We start from the raw sequence: 19852 nt of genomic DNA, 5'->3' as shown, positions 1-19852 counted from the left end.
ACAGTTTATTCAGACAAATCACAAGGACAATTTGTGGAAAATGAACACAAAGGATGTTCCACAAGTCTCAGTGTCAGTAATTATAGCAAGCTGTCATTTGTGGAAAATGTGTTTTCAAACCTGGGAAAAGGGTTGAAAGGTCTAGCTCAGTGAATGTATCATGTAATTTACAGGGAAAAAAATGAATGCCACGGAGCACTCTCTGGGGGAACATAAATGCTTTCCCATCTGTACATACACTTCACGCCTGTCAGTTACACAAAAGATAATTTCTTCACTGCATTCAGAATGAGTTGTAATTGAGCTTGGGCAGTTTTATGGCTTTTTGAGATAAACCTAAAATTATACTGATCATGGAAAATTTAAGGTAATTTGCATATCATTTCACATGTTGTAAGAACATTCTTGGCAGCATCTTTGTGTTACATAATATTCATTTTTTGTTTTCTTCTTTGTGATTGTTATGGAAGTAGAAATTCTCAGATCCCAACGATAACCACCCGCTGACCTTCAGTGTGCCATGGGTGATGTTGTTGATGTCCATGGAGAGAACGTGGTCCTTGCAGCCCACATACATCCTGTCCTGGTCCTCGTCCATCTGCAGGATCCTGTAGTCCATGGCCTTGTCTGATATGCTGTAGTGTTCAAAGGACTGGGATGCCTGCAGGTCTGGGAGGCACGCAGAGAAGAAAATGCTAAAAAAAACAATCAAATAAGCTTGCATGCCCACTGAAAAGTTAAATGTTTCTCATACTTCTACTAAAGTAAATTCATAATAAACAGATGCTTGCTTAGGATCTAAGAGAAAACTCTGCATTGTTACTTTTATCATTTGGTTGCTGTTCTTCAAACATGCCACAGCTCCCATGTAGAAGGATATCTATATTTACATAGGGTGTAAGGCGATTTGCAACTGCAGCACAGACTGCACAGACTGTACAATAGTAGAACGGAAGGTTAATAGAAACATGAAAACAACCAATTTTATTAAGTCAAAACTAAATAGTGTACTTAATCACTTCTGTGTACAAGAAACACATGCAGCAGGGACAATTCTTGGTATAGACAAGGCTGTAGTCATGACCACTTAAGGTGATTCCTAGACAAGATAAAGTTTACAGATTTACTCAAGACGAGGCCAAATCGGCTCAAAGCCAAGTCGAGACGTAGGCCAAAGAAATAAAGCAGTGCAGTTAATATTCCTCAAGACACTCTCTTACTGTTGTTGTAAGAGTTAGCAGTGATAAAACTCTGGCCATCCAGCAAAGCTCTGGACAAGTTTCAAATATGAACAGGAAAGGCAAGAGGGGTACATCATTACCTCGAACATTGTGGAAGAAGATATCAGCTGATTCACTGTAATTTAAAAGCTGAGACGTTTATATTTCCTAAAGCTTACACCAAAAATGCATTACGATTGCCAAGCACAAAACTCAAATCAATGTCTCCTAAGATAGCAGTCATTTGTATTTATTCTAGACTTTTTCTGCCCATTAAAACACTAATTTTTGTGACACAATAACAGCAAAGATTGCCTTAAAACGTGAATCAGTGGATGAAGTGTTGTAACTACGCTGTCCCCAAATCTGAATTTAATTACATTATTATTGTAGCCGTTAGCATTCATTATACATGATTCATGTTGCAATGAGATATTAGGAATTCATTCTTTAAATATCACAAGTATCGTTTATATCAGTATATTGTGATAACAACTCCTAGTTGTACCAATGTCATGAGCAAATGTGAGACAATGTTAGTTATCAGATTGGTAATGGATCAACCCCATTTCGTGACAGAATGTGTTATAAGTCTGCATCATAAAAAAATGCACAAAACTTGTATATTTACTACATTTTCTTCATTCATTTTCGTTTCTAAAGATGTCCAGACCACCCCAAGTGGCTCCTTTTGATGTGGAGAAGAGCCCCTCCCTGATGACCAAGCTCCTAACCCCATCCCTAAGGGTGAGGCTAGCCACCCTTTGGGGAAAGCTCATTTTTGTCATGTGTATTCATTTCGTCATTGTCTCGGTGACTACCCACATCTTGTGACCATAAGTGAGGGTTGGTACGTAAATATACAGATAAATAGTCAGTTTTGCCTTTTGGCTCCGCATAGATGGATACAATGTCCCCATCCCTGCAGACGCTCAACCAATCCACATGCCAGTTTCATGCTCTGTCCTACCCCAACTTGGGAACAAGACCCAGAAATGTCTACACACCTAAACTTGAGGCAGCAACTCACTTCCAACCCAGGTTTGGCAATCTCTAAGTTGCAAACATTTTACTTAATTGTCAGATCCTGGCCCTTGCAATATCCAGAAAACAGTTTAAACCTTTCAATGCCCAAACAGTAATTTCTTAGGACAATGATGATAAGAAATTGTGTTTTCAGCTTTATGGTAAAACGATTACAATTTGAAAAAGGAGACACAACTTATACTTTCTTTTAGCACTACACCCCCAAACAAGGTAGAGATGGCTCTTATAGGCTTAGTTTCTCACACAGTATATTGACTCTATGAAATGTGCTCTACCAAATGTTAGAGCTTGACATTAAAGGGTTCTCGAATAGATAGAGATTACAAGAGGCTCTATGTGAACATTATGGATTAACCACATCTGAAGTGGATCCCACAATCGGTAATTGGTGCAGATACATATTGTTTTATTTTTCTTCTTTCATCCATTTGATTACAGAGAGCTGTAACTACAGAGCATGTGTTCAGGGGAGATACAGTATATATAGAAAGTATGTGAAAAAAAAATTCTTCCTGTGAAGTCTTTTCTGCTCATTAGATTGTTCACACAGACGAAGTAAACATTCTCAGACAGTTATTTTCAGCCTATTTGCTGCAGAGATAGAGAATTCTCAACCACATCATCAAAGGCCTCCACTGTTGAAGCCAAACTCATGCATATTTATCACTTTTTCAATCTGCTCTGAGAGCAGGGGTTGGTGGGCGGCAATGTAGATCTACACCCTCCATTTCCTTCCCTATATTGACCCTCTCTGAGCTCTCTTTGTATTCCCTCCTCTAATCAACAAACAGGTTGCCTCCGCTTTGCTTCAATCCCTTGGGCTAAAGTCACATTTTCATTATAGTGTGGCATATGCTTTTGAGGCAGGAGCCTTTTATCTTGAAGGAAAGTGGCTTTTCTGTGGCACCCCTGACTCTCATCACAGGCTGTTGTTTCGTGGGTTTGCCACGTTAAGCCTGAAGTCTTTAACTTAAAAAAAGAAAAGGAAAAAAAGACAAGTTTACTACTTTAGGCACAGCCAAGTTTCCCACGACTCTTTACTCTTCACTTCAACTGTGTTTTGGTAGTATTTTTAAACACTGTTATCATCCAAAGTAAGAGCATTGCCCTGTGCCTAATCACGAAGATGTACCCAAAATCGCAGAGAAAGAAATTCAAAATTAAAATGTCCGGTCAAGCAGACTTGTGTTTAACAAAATGGAAACTTCTAAGACCCAAATTACATCGGTCAGATGCTTAAAAGGTAAAGATATCATCACAGATATCATCAGGGAACATTCTGTGCAGAAGTAACATTGAACTGAAAAAGGATAAAGATGTTACATGCACAGCAACCATGAAAGACCCACTCACAACTGATAAAAAAGACGTGCAGGTCTGCCAATAATAATCTATAATAATTTTTAAAATAGTTTTATACATCTTCAAAAGTTGTTGGATGAGGTTCAGGAAAATCTGATACCACAAAACAATACCTCCTTATTTCATTTTTATTTAAACATTATTCAAACTGTTGCTGTTTTTTTCTTTTTTTTCTGGAGAATAAAAGCAGCGGCCACTGAATAAGCAGCTGTTTATAATAAACGTTCGGGGCAGGGGTTTTAGTTTTACAGTCAGTTTTACAGAAATTTCTTGTTTCTTATCCAGACCAAAATAACCCAAACCTTGAGCGTTAGAGACCAAATATGAAGCTATGTTAGTTGTGACATGTCATCCTAAAAGGCCTTTGGAAAAAGAAGGTGATAAAAAGGACAAGAGTTATCGACACAATTAGATGTTCACATTTTGAGGGCCAGTAGTTTATTCCAACAAAAGCCATGATCTTTTCCTAAACCTAACCATGCAGTGGTTTTTCATAAACCTGAAGCAAAGAGTGACCAAAAAAAGAGGGCAAAATCTAAAGCAAAGTAGACAATAAACACATTCATTTGAATAAATGAATAAACAAAAGTTCTGAACTCAAAATTACAACTGTTACACATGGAACTAGAGCTGAGCTTCTTAGTGACAAGTCAGTCTAAGGACCTGTGCTACAACGATCCAATTGAGTATACCAATGGACATGGTTGATGATATTTATATATATAAAAAAAAAAAATCATACACAAAACCAGTCAAAAGTTTGAAAAACATTGTTTTGTTGAGCCCGCACTAATTCTATATATAAATGTATATTTTTTATGTTTGCAGGTGTAACACTGAAACACTCCTTTTATGGACTGGCAATTATATTACATCTGTTTTGGTGACTTTTTAAATGTCATTAAACTGTAGAAGCTCATCCAGTTTATTTCCATTGCCTGGTTTGAAGCAAAACTTAGAAAAAAAGATACAATGGCTCTTCACAAGAGAATAATTCTTAAATAAATAAACACTTCTTTTTGGCTGGATATGTGGTTTGTTTCATGACAGCGAATTTTGCCCGCGTTTATTTTTTTTAGAATCAGTAACACTTCATTGTTCCACCTCAAGTAGTGCATAAAACTATGCTTTTGCAAACTCGAGAAAGACTTTTGAATTCTCATTAATTTTTAATGCACAACTTGAAAAATGTGCACCAAAAAAATGTTGATGTAAATTCAACGAGAACGAGCTGCTGAGTCTGGAGGCCAAAGCTCAGACAAACCTACTTTTTAAGATAAAGCTTTTGAGACTGTTACCATGATCTTTCCAATAAACCAATAATGAACAAGTAGGGCAGACAGGAAGACACAGAGACCTGAATGAACAGCAAATCCAACAATCTGGCAGTCAAGTAACAAAAAAGTTGTGAACAGAAGTTGACATTAGAAATTAAGAAACCAAAAGACTACATTGAAAGTTGAACCAAAAAAATCCACGACCCGTGACAACAAAGTGCAAAACAGCTACACTGGGTTTTTTGTTGCTTGCGCTAGCTAGCTTTTTAGGGAAAATTACATTTTTTATATATCTTTAAACATGTCTGGTGGAGATCTTCAAACAAGACAAGCTGCTGTTCTTTCTGCCAGAAATCCTTCATAATATTCCACAACAGGAACAAATTGTTCCAAGGGGTGTGGTGAGAGCGAAATAACTGCTTAATATTATAGTGAACTTTGTGCCGTTTTCACAGTGGGGGGAAATAGGAGACTTTCATGTTCCCTTGTGAGGGCGGAAGGTCAGTTAAGCTTGGTGCTAAGAAGGGACGCAGCAGGGGTGCGTCACAGATTCAGCTTATTCATTGAGAGTTAAACTGAAACCCTCTGGAGTCCACATACCGTTGGATCTGGTATCTTCTCGGTGTGCTGCTTCCAGCCTCATACAAACATATGAGTCACGACTGCGCTGCTGCAGCATTGTAGTTCAGCTCTGAAAGTTTAACTTGCCAGATGGTGCACCTGCTCTAACAGAGGGAAGGGGGCTGCTCTGAACGGCCAAGGTTTTTCAGTTATTCAGTCCATCCATTGTGACCAAGTGTTTACAGAATCTTTGCCAGAGCACGAGGTCGACTACTCTGGTCTGGCGTGGGGTCCTCGCACGTCATGTTAACAATTTTATGTCACAGCCCAAACTTCCCACTTTCCCAAACTTTGGAAATATGTTGTCAGAGATTTCTTGTTGTAGATATTTTGTTTATATCTAAGCCACGACACAGAAAATGTATGGACCACATGCAGTTCATTAGTTGTTTGTTTATATGCATTCCTTATCGTTGAGATCACACAACCCCACAGAAGGAATAGAGTCGAAACAGAATGAGCCCATCATTACCGAGGCACTGTTTAGACATTTGTTGTGGTTGTTTTAGGAATAGAGTTTTAATTCTGTCTATGCTGAGGGATGTGATAATAAAAACAGAGTATAATTATGTCCTGTTCTGTGTGTAGACCAGGAATTTCCATTTTTTTTGGGATGGTATTTCTTGTAAGGACAGAGACAAAGACCCCACTCTTAACAGTAAGAAAAAAGTTAAAGCAATGAGTAAGAGGAAATGTCCGTGTGTTTGTTTTCTCTTGCCATCAATGCAAGTGGAAAGGGACAGAAATAAAGACAGAGAAGAAGAAGCAGGGTCTGACCACGACAGCTGGAGGGTTTTCTATTATGGATGTGGGCCTTTTACCTCCCTGTGGACCTCACAGCAGTCTTCTGTGTCCCGCCTTTGACTTTGAGCCTTGACCCATAATGCCCCATTGGTTGGATGGGACACCACTTGTGATTTAATCCACTCTGATCAATACGGTGGCCAGTGGTGATAGCTGAGAAGACAAGGTGGTGGCTCAGGAGCTGAGAGTTTGTCTCTTTGATGTGAAGTGTATTAAGTGACCAAGCAGAAGATGCACAGAAGCCTTTTATTTGGCCAAGGGACTACAGAGGTCATTCAACATCAAACAACAGGCTCCTTTCTCTGCTGTTGACAAGACATTATGAGCATAAAGCATGTTATATATGTTGGTTGATGGACTGGAGTTTGCTTCCCTGTCCTTGGGCATATGTGAGAGATTAAAATATACAGAAAAGCTCTGTGTAGCCTGTATAGGCCAAGTGTCATATTAACTATATATAAGTGTGAACTTGTGTCTTGTGAGTGCTTTGAGTGGTCAAAAAAAACAACAACTAGAAAAGCGCTTTGTAAATACAGCCCATTTACCATCTTCTAAATGACAGAATAACAGAATTAAAGGTAAATATAATAAAGAGTGTAGACGGTTTTGTAATCAGCTAATCAAATTAAAAACAAGATAGTACTTTATTTTCAGAGTGTGCCTCAAGCACAGGAACACCACCAATGTGTACAGGTTTACTGTAATATAGCTTTTAATATGCCCCCTTTAAATACGGGAGTTTTTCTGTTGGATTGCTTTGATCAGACTGCAGATTTAAAGCACCTCTTTTTGTCAAATCGGACTTTACGCCATTGGCTCTTTTTCAAAAAGTAGAAAAAGAGAGAAGTGACAAGACACAATTGCAATTTGCAAAACTTCCCAATAGTTACCAGGCCATCTATATTGATTCCTCTAAGTGTTCTTCCATTACAAATGACTAACTGTGGTCAAGCAGACATTAGAATCAGGTCATAGTTCACAAATGCTTTTATTCATCAAAACCAAATTTTGTACAAAGAATAAACACACATTTATCCAAAAGTATAATCTTTATCATAGTCATATGCAGGCTTTGAGTTTAGTAGAGCACACTGCATTTAGCTGTTTGTGCCGTCACTACAGTTTGCAGAGAGACGAGATGATACTACAAACTATGATCACGTTGACTCTTAATTCATCTGTCTTTTAACCCTAAGGGTATTGATTGTTCATGTGTGCAGGCTTCAGAGTTAAAACTTAAACGGGCAACAAGGCTGGCATCCCACAGAGTAAAAAAAGAGCATCCTCTTTTATGTGACTGTGGTGAAGAGCAGAGTGGAAATAGCAAAAAAATGTTGGAACAGAAAGGGACTTGTAGCGCCTGTTTGTATGGCAGCAATTAAAGTGCAGTGGAGACTGCTGTGCTCACTCCTCAGCATTTTTTTGTTGTGATTATACAGTATATCTCCAGGAAAGGAAAATGCAACAGCCACAGTAAGGCTCCTCTCAGGTTTTCAATCTTTTCTGACAGACTTGGCCCCCGAAATTGCTTGCATAATCAAATAATAGAGCTTTACAGCAATGCCTCCGGCAATAAACAACACTGCCATGGTTCTAGTTATGGGATGTTCATACAAGGAGTGGTTTGTTGAAATGCGGCATTGTAAAGATTAGAGATTCACAGTGGTTGGAAAATATGTGGGATCTTTATGAGAGAGTCAACTGTCATTTGGAAGGTTATAGGAGCTGGTGCCAACGGATTGAGTTGATGCCATTTCAGAAAATGTAGGAGTTCCAGTTCGACAACTAGAAGTGGCAGAAATCAAAAAGTAACTATAATAATGGTTTATTAAATAGGAAATAGCTTCTAGATGAGAGCCTTACCTTAAGAAATTCCAGTGGCAGACATTTTTCTCTCTACATGAAAAGGTGATAAAATCAGCATGGAGCAACAATGTGGAATTATTTTGTCAGAACATGGTCTTAAGTCTTTGTATTGAAGGGATTAAAAGCTTTCATCAAACTGACTAAGTGTCTGAATTGTTGGGATTTATAGATCAATACCAGAGTCTGAACTCAAGCCAACGTATCCCTGCACCTAATTAAAAACACTTCGGGATCAGATAGTGGGCCAATTATGAACCAACCCTAGTATCTCCCATTTAAATCAGCTATCATCAATTGGCCGTCTACCTGAAAGGCCGGCATGCATACATTAACTCCATGCTAATGAGGCTGGCTCTCCATTTAGTTCAAGGATAACCTGCTCTGTGGTTGTCAGGGGCAGCTGGTGGGAGGGCCCCAGCCACCCATCTTGATAAATATTGAAGCAGGAGCTTATACTGCCCCTTCACAATTCTTCTCTCCAAACAAGATGGAGAGGGTTTCATCCTAGAGGGCTGACTTCAAAACTGGTGCCAAATACCATTGCTCTTTGTCTGGACAATGATAAGAGCTCTCGAGGTCACTTCTGGATGGTTGCACTTACCTAATACAGTGCGGCCCAACTCATACATACTAGGCCAGTAAAAGAAACTTTTCCTTGGCAACTGACAAGCAAGCCACAGAGATAAAAAATGACTGCGGCCAGAACATTCGGCCACAGAGTCCTCTTAGGCAGCCACCCTGCTGGTATACAGTGATGACTTGTACAGTGTAACTATGGTAGACGGTTAGGAAGTTAACTTAAGGTGTCGATCCAGTAGAAGAAGACCACCCAAGATGTCTTGCGCTGGCTGACATAGTCGTCCGATTGTCTGTCCAACATACATACTCTACATTCCCAGGGGAGCTACTCTCAGCACTTAAAATGCAAACAGCATAAATAAATGTACTGTAGTGCCACTACTTGTCATGAACAGGAGCCAGTGTTGGCTGAGACTCTTTATCTGCTGTGTCTCATTAATTTTCTGATTGCTGTCTGTTGCCAATTATCTATATCCAGACATTTGAAATGGAAATCATATGTCTGCATGGAATATTGGTTCTCATGTGCTGGCTTCCCACAGCAGACACTGTATCTAAACAGGACATGTGAGACTGGAGTGTATATTCTCCCATGATCATCTCTGCGTGTTCCTGCAGGGTGACGTTATCCAGCACTAATGTCAACTGCAGGTTCCACTGCGTAGCTGACTTGCAGGTGATGGTTAATATTCCCTGTAAGATTTGAAACTTGAGATGACAAACTGCCCCTCCCGCCAGCTAGTTTGTGTTCCCGGTGCCCCAATTAGCACCTGACCTTCCGTTCACATGACACCAACAGTTGCACCAACTCGTACTGTCCACTGCCGCGCCTTTCAGCCAGTGACCCTTCACTTGCACACATCAGGAGCCTCTAGTTCCTCACACCCCCAGCAGACAGTAAATCTCCATGATTTTACTGTCAGGGAGGTTGTCAAAGAGACCGTCATAGTGAGAGGAGGCTTACAGGAGATATGGGTCAGAGGAATTTCAGCGCTGATGTGGTTTTACTAGTCATGGAGGACACCCAAAGAGAAAAGTTCAACCAGGTGGAGCTCCTCTTTTCCTATTATTCTTGCTTTAGGTGGTTTTGCTTGGTTAAGTCTCTGTAATATTGTACGATCTTGACCTTAAAGTGTAAAGTGTCCTGACCTGAAAAATCATCTTGTGAATTAGCACATATATTTGTTACCTTCAGGTGCTTATTAAAAGCAGTCTGCGCAGTGTGAAATACAGCTCAGTCAATGAAATAACTCATACTATAACAGCTGTTGGACAAAATGACTGAAATACAAACAAAAGCGGATGGAGAAGAAAATCTCAGTCTGTACTGATAAATGATTATTAATCTTCAAACATGTTGCGGTACAAGAATAATAAGACAGTCATCAAGGCAGGTGAGGTCAGTCACAGGAATGGCTAAACACAGACAGTGACAGACAAACTATCAAACATCTCAGACTTTCCTTCCCAAGCTGGAGCTCAGCACACTCATGTCAGCACAACACGTCCATGCTGCAACTCAGGCAATTTCATGAACATATAAAGACATGAGCAACGCGTGTGCTGAAGCTTGAGGAATACACACAAACCATCACGCACCGCTAACTTATGGCTATTCGTGGCTCGTCTCTATGTCCTTGCCGACAACTTTGACAGTTTCGAGCTTCACCCCACCAGGACCTCCGCATAATAACAGAGCTTCACTGATTATACTTCAATGGCTTCCTTATTTTCTCCAGAGGAAAGTGAAGATGCTAAGGTGCAACTCTAATATAAAACAAAGTTAAAAAGCTGTCCCATGTCCCGGAATTAACATGATGGAGCAGGAAAAAACATCCCGGTCTGCTACTGGCTACCTGTCGGTGTTGCCCTTTGACCCAAAACCCCGTATACACCATATACCATCTGGTGTATCATTCTCTGGTTGATCATGATTCATATTCAAAAGACTTTTAAAAGAAATGTTTCTAAAAAATCTAAAAAAGGAAAAGCACCGCTGGGATAGGCTCCATCCCCCCCGCGACCCGACCGACAGATTCAGCGGGTATGGAAAATGGATGGATGGATGGAAAAGCTTTATCACAAGCAGTGAACCTGCTGAAAAGAGGGAATGAAACAAGTTTAAAAAAAATCCTTGAAGTCTTGGGAATTCACAAATAAGAGGTATCCACTTGGAAGAGGAGCTTGTAAACAGTGTTTCATAACTAGAAAACTACAGTTTGCCACTTAAATCCAATCAAGGAATGCACATTGTGACACACACACTCACTTTCAGATTTACTGAGTTGCACACACCAAGTAAACACCCTCGACATACTGACATAAACTTACTGAACATAATTCCTGAATGAATTATGGGGAGTGACTGGAAGTAGTAATGAGTCATGAAAAGGAACTAGTGTATCCGCTCTTACACCTGGTTCCTGATCTCCCAAGACTGATTCTGTTCAGGCTGCGGCCCATGTGGCTCATACCAGAGCGGAGGAGTGCTCATTAAACTACAGACATCATTCTAATCAATCTCTCTGACAGGCTCTGTGTGCAATAATCTACAATAACCCCAAGAAAGCCTGTTCAGGGCAGCTCCCTCTCAAATAAACAGATTTTATGGGTTGACATATACCCACTGTATATATTTATAAGTTAATTTTGTATTGAATAAGGAGGTTTGCCAGAACGGGGTGAGACTGTTGATGAGGTTAAATGATCCTGATCATAAACACAGGCCACTGCACCAGCTGTCAACCAGAGGGATAAATGAGGCAGCGTTTTTCACCTCACTATTCACAGGATGTCATCTTGGCAACAGTTGAGCCAAAACAGTAGCAGGGACCAACAAGCTACATATTAAATGTGCTATCCTTGGTGAACAGTTGCCTCATTGAATATTAAATAACAGAACAACACTTTTTCTCATAAAAGAGGTGCCCGGTGTTGCTATGCTAAAGGAGATATGTAACGGATCACTGGAGCTTGCTACCTTTGCATTTAGAGAATTCAACCGGCTCTCATCAGTGCTGCCACTCAGTGAAGAAGGATCCTGAGCCAGAAAACAAACAGATAACATTCGATATGACCCCGGACATCACCAGAAAAACAAGCAGGTGACATCTTGGACGTCACTGTGGGCAAGACTTGTTGTCACCATGGTTACCAAGAAAATGGACAAGATGTTATTTTCCTGGATCTTAGTTGTCGAGATATTCTGTCCATTTATGCATGAATGCATGTGTTGTTGAAGCCTTTTGAACTTGTGAGGTGTACAGAAAAGGTTTGGAAAAAAGGCTGCTTGTTGACAAAAATAAAAAAAAGTCTATTTTAAGTAACATTAAGTGAAACAGAGGAGTCCCCCGGCACATGTGATACATTATAAAGAAGGTTGAAAGGCTTCTTTTAATTCTTAAATAAGTCTGGCTTTATGGAAGAGCTAGAATTTCATTTTCTGAGTGAAAAATTATCACTTCACGTTTGTTATAATAACACCAAAACTTTGTAACAATACTGCAGACATTGATCCGAAAGTTGTTTAATTTCTTTATAAAACGGCAATTAACTTTCTTTTGGAGATATGTATACTGTAAGCTTTTCAGACTTAGTATGACAGAAAATACATCAAACTACCTGAGAACATGCCAGAAAAAAATAAAGATGTTGAGAGAACAAGAGAAGTTTAAAGCAAATGAAGGGGGGTAATTATCTTTTATCGCACTGGGTATCCCGAAATAGGGTTGCTGTCAGGAAAGGCCTGAGTTTATTATCCGAGGCGTGGAAGAGAAAAGCACCACTTGAGAGTTTATTATTTGGGTTAGCTGCATTTTACACTGTTTATTATGCGGTTTTAATTGCGGTCCGACCACATTTGCCTTTAGAATACAAGAGTAAGCAGAGTGAGGGGGAGAGGAATGCAAGGGACTGCAGCTTCTCTGCAGGACGTGGTGCTACGCCAGGAGTCCCATGAACCTGCCTTACCCCTGGATTGGGTTTCAGCAGTGACACCAGAATATTCAAGTCTTCTATGATCTACAGCACTGGTTTATTTTCTTGCATTAGTTTGTTCCTGCTAATAATAATAAATCATTTTTTATCCGAGAGCAGAAGAATGTGTGCAGGTGCAGGTGCCAAACCACCTGCACCTTCTATCATTATTTCCTCACTCATCCACAGTCTCTTTGTTCAGTTCACCGGTCCCTTTGGCCTGAGCTCAGACTTCCCGAATTCTTCTTGGTGAGGACATCCATTGTTTGTGTATGAAAAATAAACCTCCACCTTGGTCCTTAACCGTCTCCTCCCGACATCTGGTGCTCAACCCTGCCAAGCTCTTTCAAAGACTTCGCAATGATTTCTGACTCAAAAACAGAGTTGCACACACTCATCGCTCCCTGAAATGCTAAATAAAAGCTGGAATGTAAACTCTCACCTGATGTTGGCTCTTAATTCTCAAATAAACATCCTCCTCTCAACTTGCTCCCTGCTGCTTATTTCTCATAAATTCCGTCAAATGTATCAATTACATAAAAGTAAGATAAACACCTTAATGTCATCATAAAGATACGCGCTCATTAAAAACAAAGTGCAGAACCTGCTGAAGAATTCCGGCAAGCTCCTCTCTCAATTCATGAGCCTCACTGCAGTAAAACACTCATACGATAGGTAAGATAGAAATAATTTAATCTGCGCTCAGAAAGCAAATTCATTTTTGGCCAGATTCAGATTTAAAATTTTAATATGGCTACCTGGAAAACTGGCACTTGAATGATGAAAAACAAAGATATTCGTCGTGTTCCCATTGCTGTTTTTGATTCATACCAAGATGGGAATAAGAAAAAGTGAAAGGAATTGGTAAATATTTTTTGTTTTCCAAGTTAAAGAACACTTGTTGCACTCAGGAGGGAATGGAAACAAATTGTGAGTCGCGTCTGACCTGGAAAATATGAAAATGACTTGAGTCACCAGCTGTTTCCTCTCTGAGCCAGCACAGTACACTCACGTGACAACCCAACATGTTTCCAGAAATGATGTAATATGCTAGATATTGCTTCCAGAAGAAGACCCCTGTCCATTTTCTCATTCACCACAGTTTTGTTTTAATTTTCTTCTTCCTCAACGTCTTCCCTCTAAGAATTAACCCATGTGGTGTTTGTAAATGCAAAAAGACATGGCCAATAATTACATAGAAATGGCATCCAAGATACAGTCGCATTGTAGAAAAGAAATAATAACTAAGTAAATCTTTTTGTTAGCCCTTACTATGATTGTTTCCTAGCCTCTAACCAAGTAGCTTTGATTTGTAACCCCAATTAAGTGATAAGGCCAAGCAGAAAGTGACAACTGTTAGTTGTAACATGCTGTGTTTATATGTGACCGAGGCAACTAGTAAAATGGTGTTCATGAGGGTGAGGATTGCTTTATATGAAGAATGTATGCTAGATCTAATCATGTTAATTTTTAACCTTAACCAAGGATGCTATTGCATACATTAACCACGAAGGAACAAAAGTGTTTCAGCAATATGTTGTTGTATTATTGACAAAATGCATGTTAGTCTGGATCTTACAAAGGCTCATGGTTACAAGTGCAGCGCTTAGCTGCTTCATCCAACAACCCCGCCTTCATGAGGACTTTATGGCTTCTTTAACTTTTTAAACTTTGAACTCTAATGTTGAAACACTCTTAGGAGTCGGATTCCCCTCCTGCTGCTTGCATACTTTACAGGATGCTGTAAGTTGTATTTAGGGGTGCAAACAAGCGATTCTTATGACCGTTTCATTTGGAGGACCTGTTGGTTTCTTGTTACAACAACAACTTCTTCGACAGAATCACAACCACGAGCAATACAGATTTACTTTGCTAGTGGATGGAAATCCAACTAGGGGTTTGATTGAATTCAGTCATTAATTTAGGCTTTTTTCCCCTAGAACAGCTCAGAGAAGCTGCAGACCTGGCAAATTACAGCTTGACTACAGGCTGGTTTATCTATTTGGGATGAAATAAGAGCCACAAAATGATGACAGCTTTAAAAAAAAAAAAAGAGGATAATAATGCACAAGCATTTGGAAAAATCATGGTGCAAATAAAACAAATCTATACAGTTTGAGAGAAAGAAAACACTTGCTTACTGCAGTGCCTCACAAACTGAGTGAAAAAAACCTGACTGACAGACAGCCTCAGCTGCTCTGTGGTGCCTAATCCACAGTGAGAGGTAGTGAAAGGTGATCAAACATCTCCTTCAGCCCCTGCACACTATCCACCCTCTTCAAAAAAGTTTCTGCACCATTCACAGCACTGGGGCAGAAGAGATACACCCCATCCACCCGCACTGATTCACACAAATGCAAGTTAAACCTGCTCAACACTCTGGTACACCCTCATTTCAAGGAAACATCAAAAATTCATAAAATAAAAAATCTAAATAAAACAAGAGAATCAAAGCCAGAGGCAGCAACAATGCCCACTGGCCTGCAGGCGTACAGAGTGGTTTGATTAAAGCTTAACGAGGAACAGATTTAGAGCAGTTCTGACAGTTAGTGCCAACTCCTGTAGAGGTCCGACTTTAGACTAACACACAGCAGGACAGAACATGGGCAAATATTGTCTGCAAATAGAGATTTGAGGCTTTGGGTTTGTGAAAAACAAAAAGTGGAAAAAAAACTAAAGAAAGTTACTTATCATCCACAAATAAACTGTTTGAACTCCACGACGGTGTAGCACCTAATCAAGTTTGATTACCTGCCATTTGGCATCAGTACAAACGTGTCTAATCTGACGAAAAATGCTCCAATTAAGATGATCATTTATCAGCATTTTTTCCCTCTTACCTTCAAAGGACAGGAACACTCTTGGCAGAGGTTGAGAAAGGCTTGAGACCCCGCTGCAGAGACACACGAAAGCCAGGAGGGAGAACGCCATATCCGACACCAGAGGTGGCCTGGCCAACCACTCCGGCCTGCCCATGACTGCAACACTCAGGAGCCACGACCAGCCGGCACAACCTGTTTGAGGGCTTTCACAGAGAAAAGCATTGGTGTTTTAGTCTGTTCTGTCATTTCAGCTGTCACAGCTAAAGCCACCAGAAATTGAATGTAAAGCAAGTTCTTTATTTAAATATGGTATCTCTCGATATCAGGACAGATTATGGAATGCTTATTCACAAAGGAAAGAATGGGACAAGCTGCAGTAAACGAGGACCCAGATGAGAGCACAGTATGTCACTTCAATCCCATCACTTAGTGTATCCTTGCAAATGTACCTCTCTTAAATATGGATGAGGTAAATCTGCACAAAAGAGCGGTTGGGGGAGCGCTCCCCTCGGCCTCCTCTTGTTCAGTTCCATACCAGGACAAGATCAGATCAATTATTGATAGATGCAGGAGCTGTACTGCCTGGAGGGTGCTAACTACTGCAATGTAAAACTCCCCTGCTGAAGAGAGACTTGGCTGTTTTAACCACTCAAAATGGCTGTTACACCACCTGTGCTGTTCAGAACCGTATCGCACGAGTGACCATGCAGAATTTTTCTTTTTTTTCTTACGACAGCCTGAATCTTTGATGTCATGGGTTATTGATGTACAATGAAAAATTGATGGCTAGAGAATAGAAAGCTACATGATTGCAATGGAAATTTCAGGTGTAGTGTACAAATAGGTTGAAAAATGTGCATATTTGTGAGGTGGAGTGGAGCATGACTGATGTACAGCTGAAGTGGAATTCTAATGTTCAGGTGCACAAGGATAACATATGGAAAGCTGCAGAGGAATGAGATCTCTTTGGGCGCACTTGAGAGCAATAAAGCAGCATGGGGCATATCCAGACGGCCGAGCCAGTGCACTGCAGCCCCTATCCTGCTGCATCATCCACACATGCTCACACACACACGCGCGCACACACACACACACACACACCGACCGTTTTCCTTTCTTCTTGTCTTAAGCCCTGTCCCGAAGTTGAGCTCTTGTTCTGCTCTGGCCTCTGTCCTCATCCTTTAAAGATCTGCACTGAAGTTTCTGCCTTTATCTCGACACAATGGTAGTGATTAGGACTCTATTCTTGGAGAGCAAAATGCGTGTTATTTTGTAGACTCTGAATATTGAGCATTAAATGGCACCTTTGACCCCTTCAAACCTGTGCCAAAAGCAAAGGACTGGTATTTGAGGCCAAGTCAGACTTCACGCTCCTTTATTTATTTATTTTTTTACTGCTCTGGGATTTTACCAGGTCAGACATCAGACTTGAAGCTTTTTTTTCTTAACAAGGTCCAGCCTCATGGCTGTCAAGTCAAAACCAAGTCTTAAAATTGCACAGCTACCTTACCATGGCTACTGTAAATGTGCAGCACGGAGAAAAGACACTAAATCTTTGGTACAAAGAGGTCTGCTCAGTTCTCTACAAATGGGACCAGATGAAATATGTCTGTCTTCATTCTTAACATCAATCATGCTGTTGCTGCTATGCGCAATATTGTCAACACCATGAATCCTGGAATAAGTCCCGAGTGAGACAAATATATTTTTTCATACTTTAATTGAAGTGACCGCTTGTTTTTTGAGCATCGACGCCCAACACTCCCTGTTTGCTCAGGCAGATGGTGATCTCCCAAGGAGGGTCTTTGGGATGGAAATTTTGGTCTCACAGCTGCTAAACTCATCGGCAAGGGAGTTTGTCTCCCGAGCATTCTGTGACATCCCACGAGGTGAGGTTAAGACACTTTGCTTCGCCACACCAAACAACATGAATGAGCTCACCAACACTCTTCCTCACTCTCCTGGAGCTCTGTAGCGCTCCCCCTGCATGAAGGAAATTGCTGATAAAAGGTGCATTACTGTTTCAACAAAATTAATAAAAACTCCAATTAATTTTTCTGGGCACTTTAGCCCAGAAATTCCAGAGCCGAGTCTGCCAGGAATCTCTGTAGCAGTAATTAAATGTCTCTCCGCAAAGGAGGTCGGTGCAGTGGGCAAGAGGAGAGTTATATTTCCAGTGGGGTGTGATGATAATTGTGTTTATTGTGCTCGTTTCTTGGCTGCAGGCCTAATGAATTTTCCATCTTGCCATTTTAGACGCGCTGCCCAAAAACCAATATTGATAAAAGTGGAAAACTGCATAGCTGCACAAGGAAACTGCATTTCCCCCTGTTTTCTTACTAAAGGGCTCCCATATGCTCCTGGTAATGTTTTAAACATATTGAACAGAATTCAGGTACAACAAATTGACAGCACCAGGTCCTCTCTTTAGGACTTAAGCTTTGTTTTTCCTTCAGTTGCGTCCATCCTCAGCTGGAGGGGAAGAATTAAAACTGCACCAGTAAACAAGTTGCTCTGTGTCCCGGCTCCAACAGGACAATGTGTGTTCATACCACACCCTGTCAGTCAGTTGTCAGTGCCTCTGTTACAGCCCAACGTTCCTTCACACACATGACTAGACTAGCAGGAGCAGCTAGCCTAAGAGTATATATTTGAACTACTTAAACTTTAGCCCATCCGATTGAATAACATGGGAGTGTTGTGATAGCACCATTTAAACCTTGTAATATAAGACAACCTTCTTCACACTTCACACTGTTAAACATAAAACCCTTTTAGATCTCTGGGGGATACTTTAAATAATTCAGCCCCTTAAAAAGTCACATTTTCTGCTTTAATGGTCATAGGATAACTGAGAAAGTCATGACTCATCCTGGAAAAGACATACTGCATTTAAAATAGATTGTGCTCTCAAAGCATGGGAAGGGAATAAAGCATGGCACAGTAGTTTGATGTAATACTACGCGTGATTTAGGAGAAGCATCAAGTGTTTCCATGTCAGTCAGATTGGGTTTACTTCCAGCTATTCTCATCGTTTCTCACTGGTGGGACTTTGCACCTGTTAGCCCACTGCCCAAAAACTCCTCTCTGCATCCACTGTGAGATCTACGCCACTGAAGGAAACTACATTACCCTTAGAGACAGGGTCATATCAGAACATGGGGCAGAACTCACCGTCCAGGAGCTTCCTCCAGTGCTGATCCCAGTTGAAGAAGGCAAGTCCACCAAACCAGACCCTGGATTTTGTCCTGTCCCTTTTGTAACACTTGTTTCCAGACTTCCCCAGTGACACCAATAAGGAAAAATGCAGCTATTCCATCTAAGTGCTCACAGGGAAAGCCTGACTGAGAGAGCGCACAGGAGAGAGGAGAGGAAAGAGGGAGGGGAACGAAAAGACAGAGAGAGCTGGTGTCCTATTACATACTCTCCACTGAAGTCCCACTCCTCCTCCTCCCCAACCCTCCTCTCCACCATCGTCCTCCCTCCCTCCCTCCCTCCCTCCGTTAACTAGACAGCAAACAGATCACTTTAACAGCTCAAAACCTCAGAGAAGTGGAGGACCCTTACCTCACACAGTAAGAGGGTGAAGCCTGAAAGGTCAGACACATTCATCACTTACACTGCTTTTATTCTAAAACATAGGTAGTCTGAAAATACCCATTATGGACTTCATGATATGAATGAAATCAGAAATGTTCCTTTGTTTCCATTTTCATGAGTCCCAAAAGTTGTAATCTCACAGTTCAATTTCATTTCTGAAAATTGTCTTCATGAAAATGATGAAAACATGGAAACACCAACATGAACATGCCATTTTGTGTTGTTTTAAAGCACAGTTATGTACAGTGTCTACATTCAGCCATTGTACTCTGTACACGCGCACAGCCAACTTTTATTTACACTCAAACAGAAGCTTTATGAGCCAACAAATGGTCGGCTGAAAAAATCTCCTCTTTTCTCGTTTTACCTTGGACATCACTAACTCTTTGGTAAGACCTATCACCTTCTCTGATGCAGTCTTTGTTAAACCAGTCTGTTCTGCTTTGTCAGAGTGGACGCATTTCATGATTAGAATAGATACTTGAATAATAACATGGCACATCCTTCTTCCACTGTGGTCAACACATGATATGCTTCTGGTGAAAGAGGCATGCTCAAAGCATGGGCACATAAACCTAATTTGTAAAGTGGATCTCAAGTTCAACCCTTTTGGAAAACTTGAGGATAAGAAAAAATATATATCGTTAACATACAGATGCTTTGACTGAACTTAATGAGG

General features: G+C 40.6%; 1 protein-coding gene across 2 annotated transcripts in view; it reads right to left on the bottom strand.

Annotated features, from left to right (window-relative positions):
- Positions 1 to 18935, bottom strand: part of sema3c (sema domain, immunoglobulin domain (Ig), short basic domain, secreted, (semaphorin) 3C) — a 47759-nt gene extending 28824 nt beyond the window's left edge. For both annotated transcript variants that reach the window (XM_075471586.1, XM_075471587.1), the window contains exons 1-3: positions 18748 to 18935; positions 15592 to 15776; positions 509 to 669 (exon numbers count right to left, since the gene is read on the bottom strand). In XM_075471586.1, coding sequence (XP_075327701.1) covers positions 509 to 669; positions 15592 to 15727 — 297 coding nt within the window. In that variant the 5' untranslated portion in view covers positions 15728 to 15776; positions 18748 to 18935. The remainder of the gene's footprint in view (positions 1 to 508; positions 670 to 15591; positions 15777 to 18747) is intronic.
- Between the last annotated feature and the right edge of the window lie 917 nt (positions 18936 to 19852).

This window comes from Odontesthes bonariensis, chromosome 8, assembly GCF_027942865.1.
Source record: "Odontesthes bonariensis isolate fOdoBon6 chromosome 8, fOdoBon6.hap1, whole genome shotgun sequence".
Classification (NCBI taxonomy): Eukaryota; Metazoa; Chordata; class Actinopteri; order Atheriniformes; family Atherinopsidae; genus Odontesthes; species Odontesthes bonariensis.
This window is presented reverse-complemented; position numbering and strand designations above follow the sequence as displayed.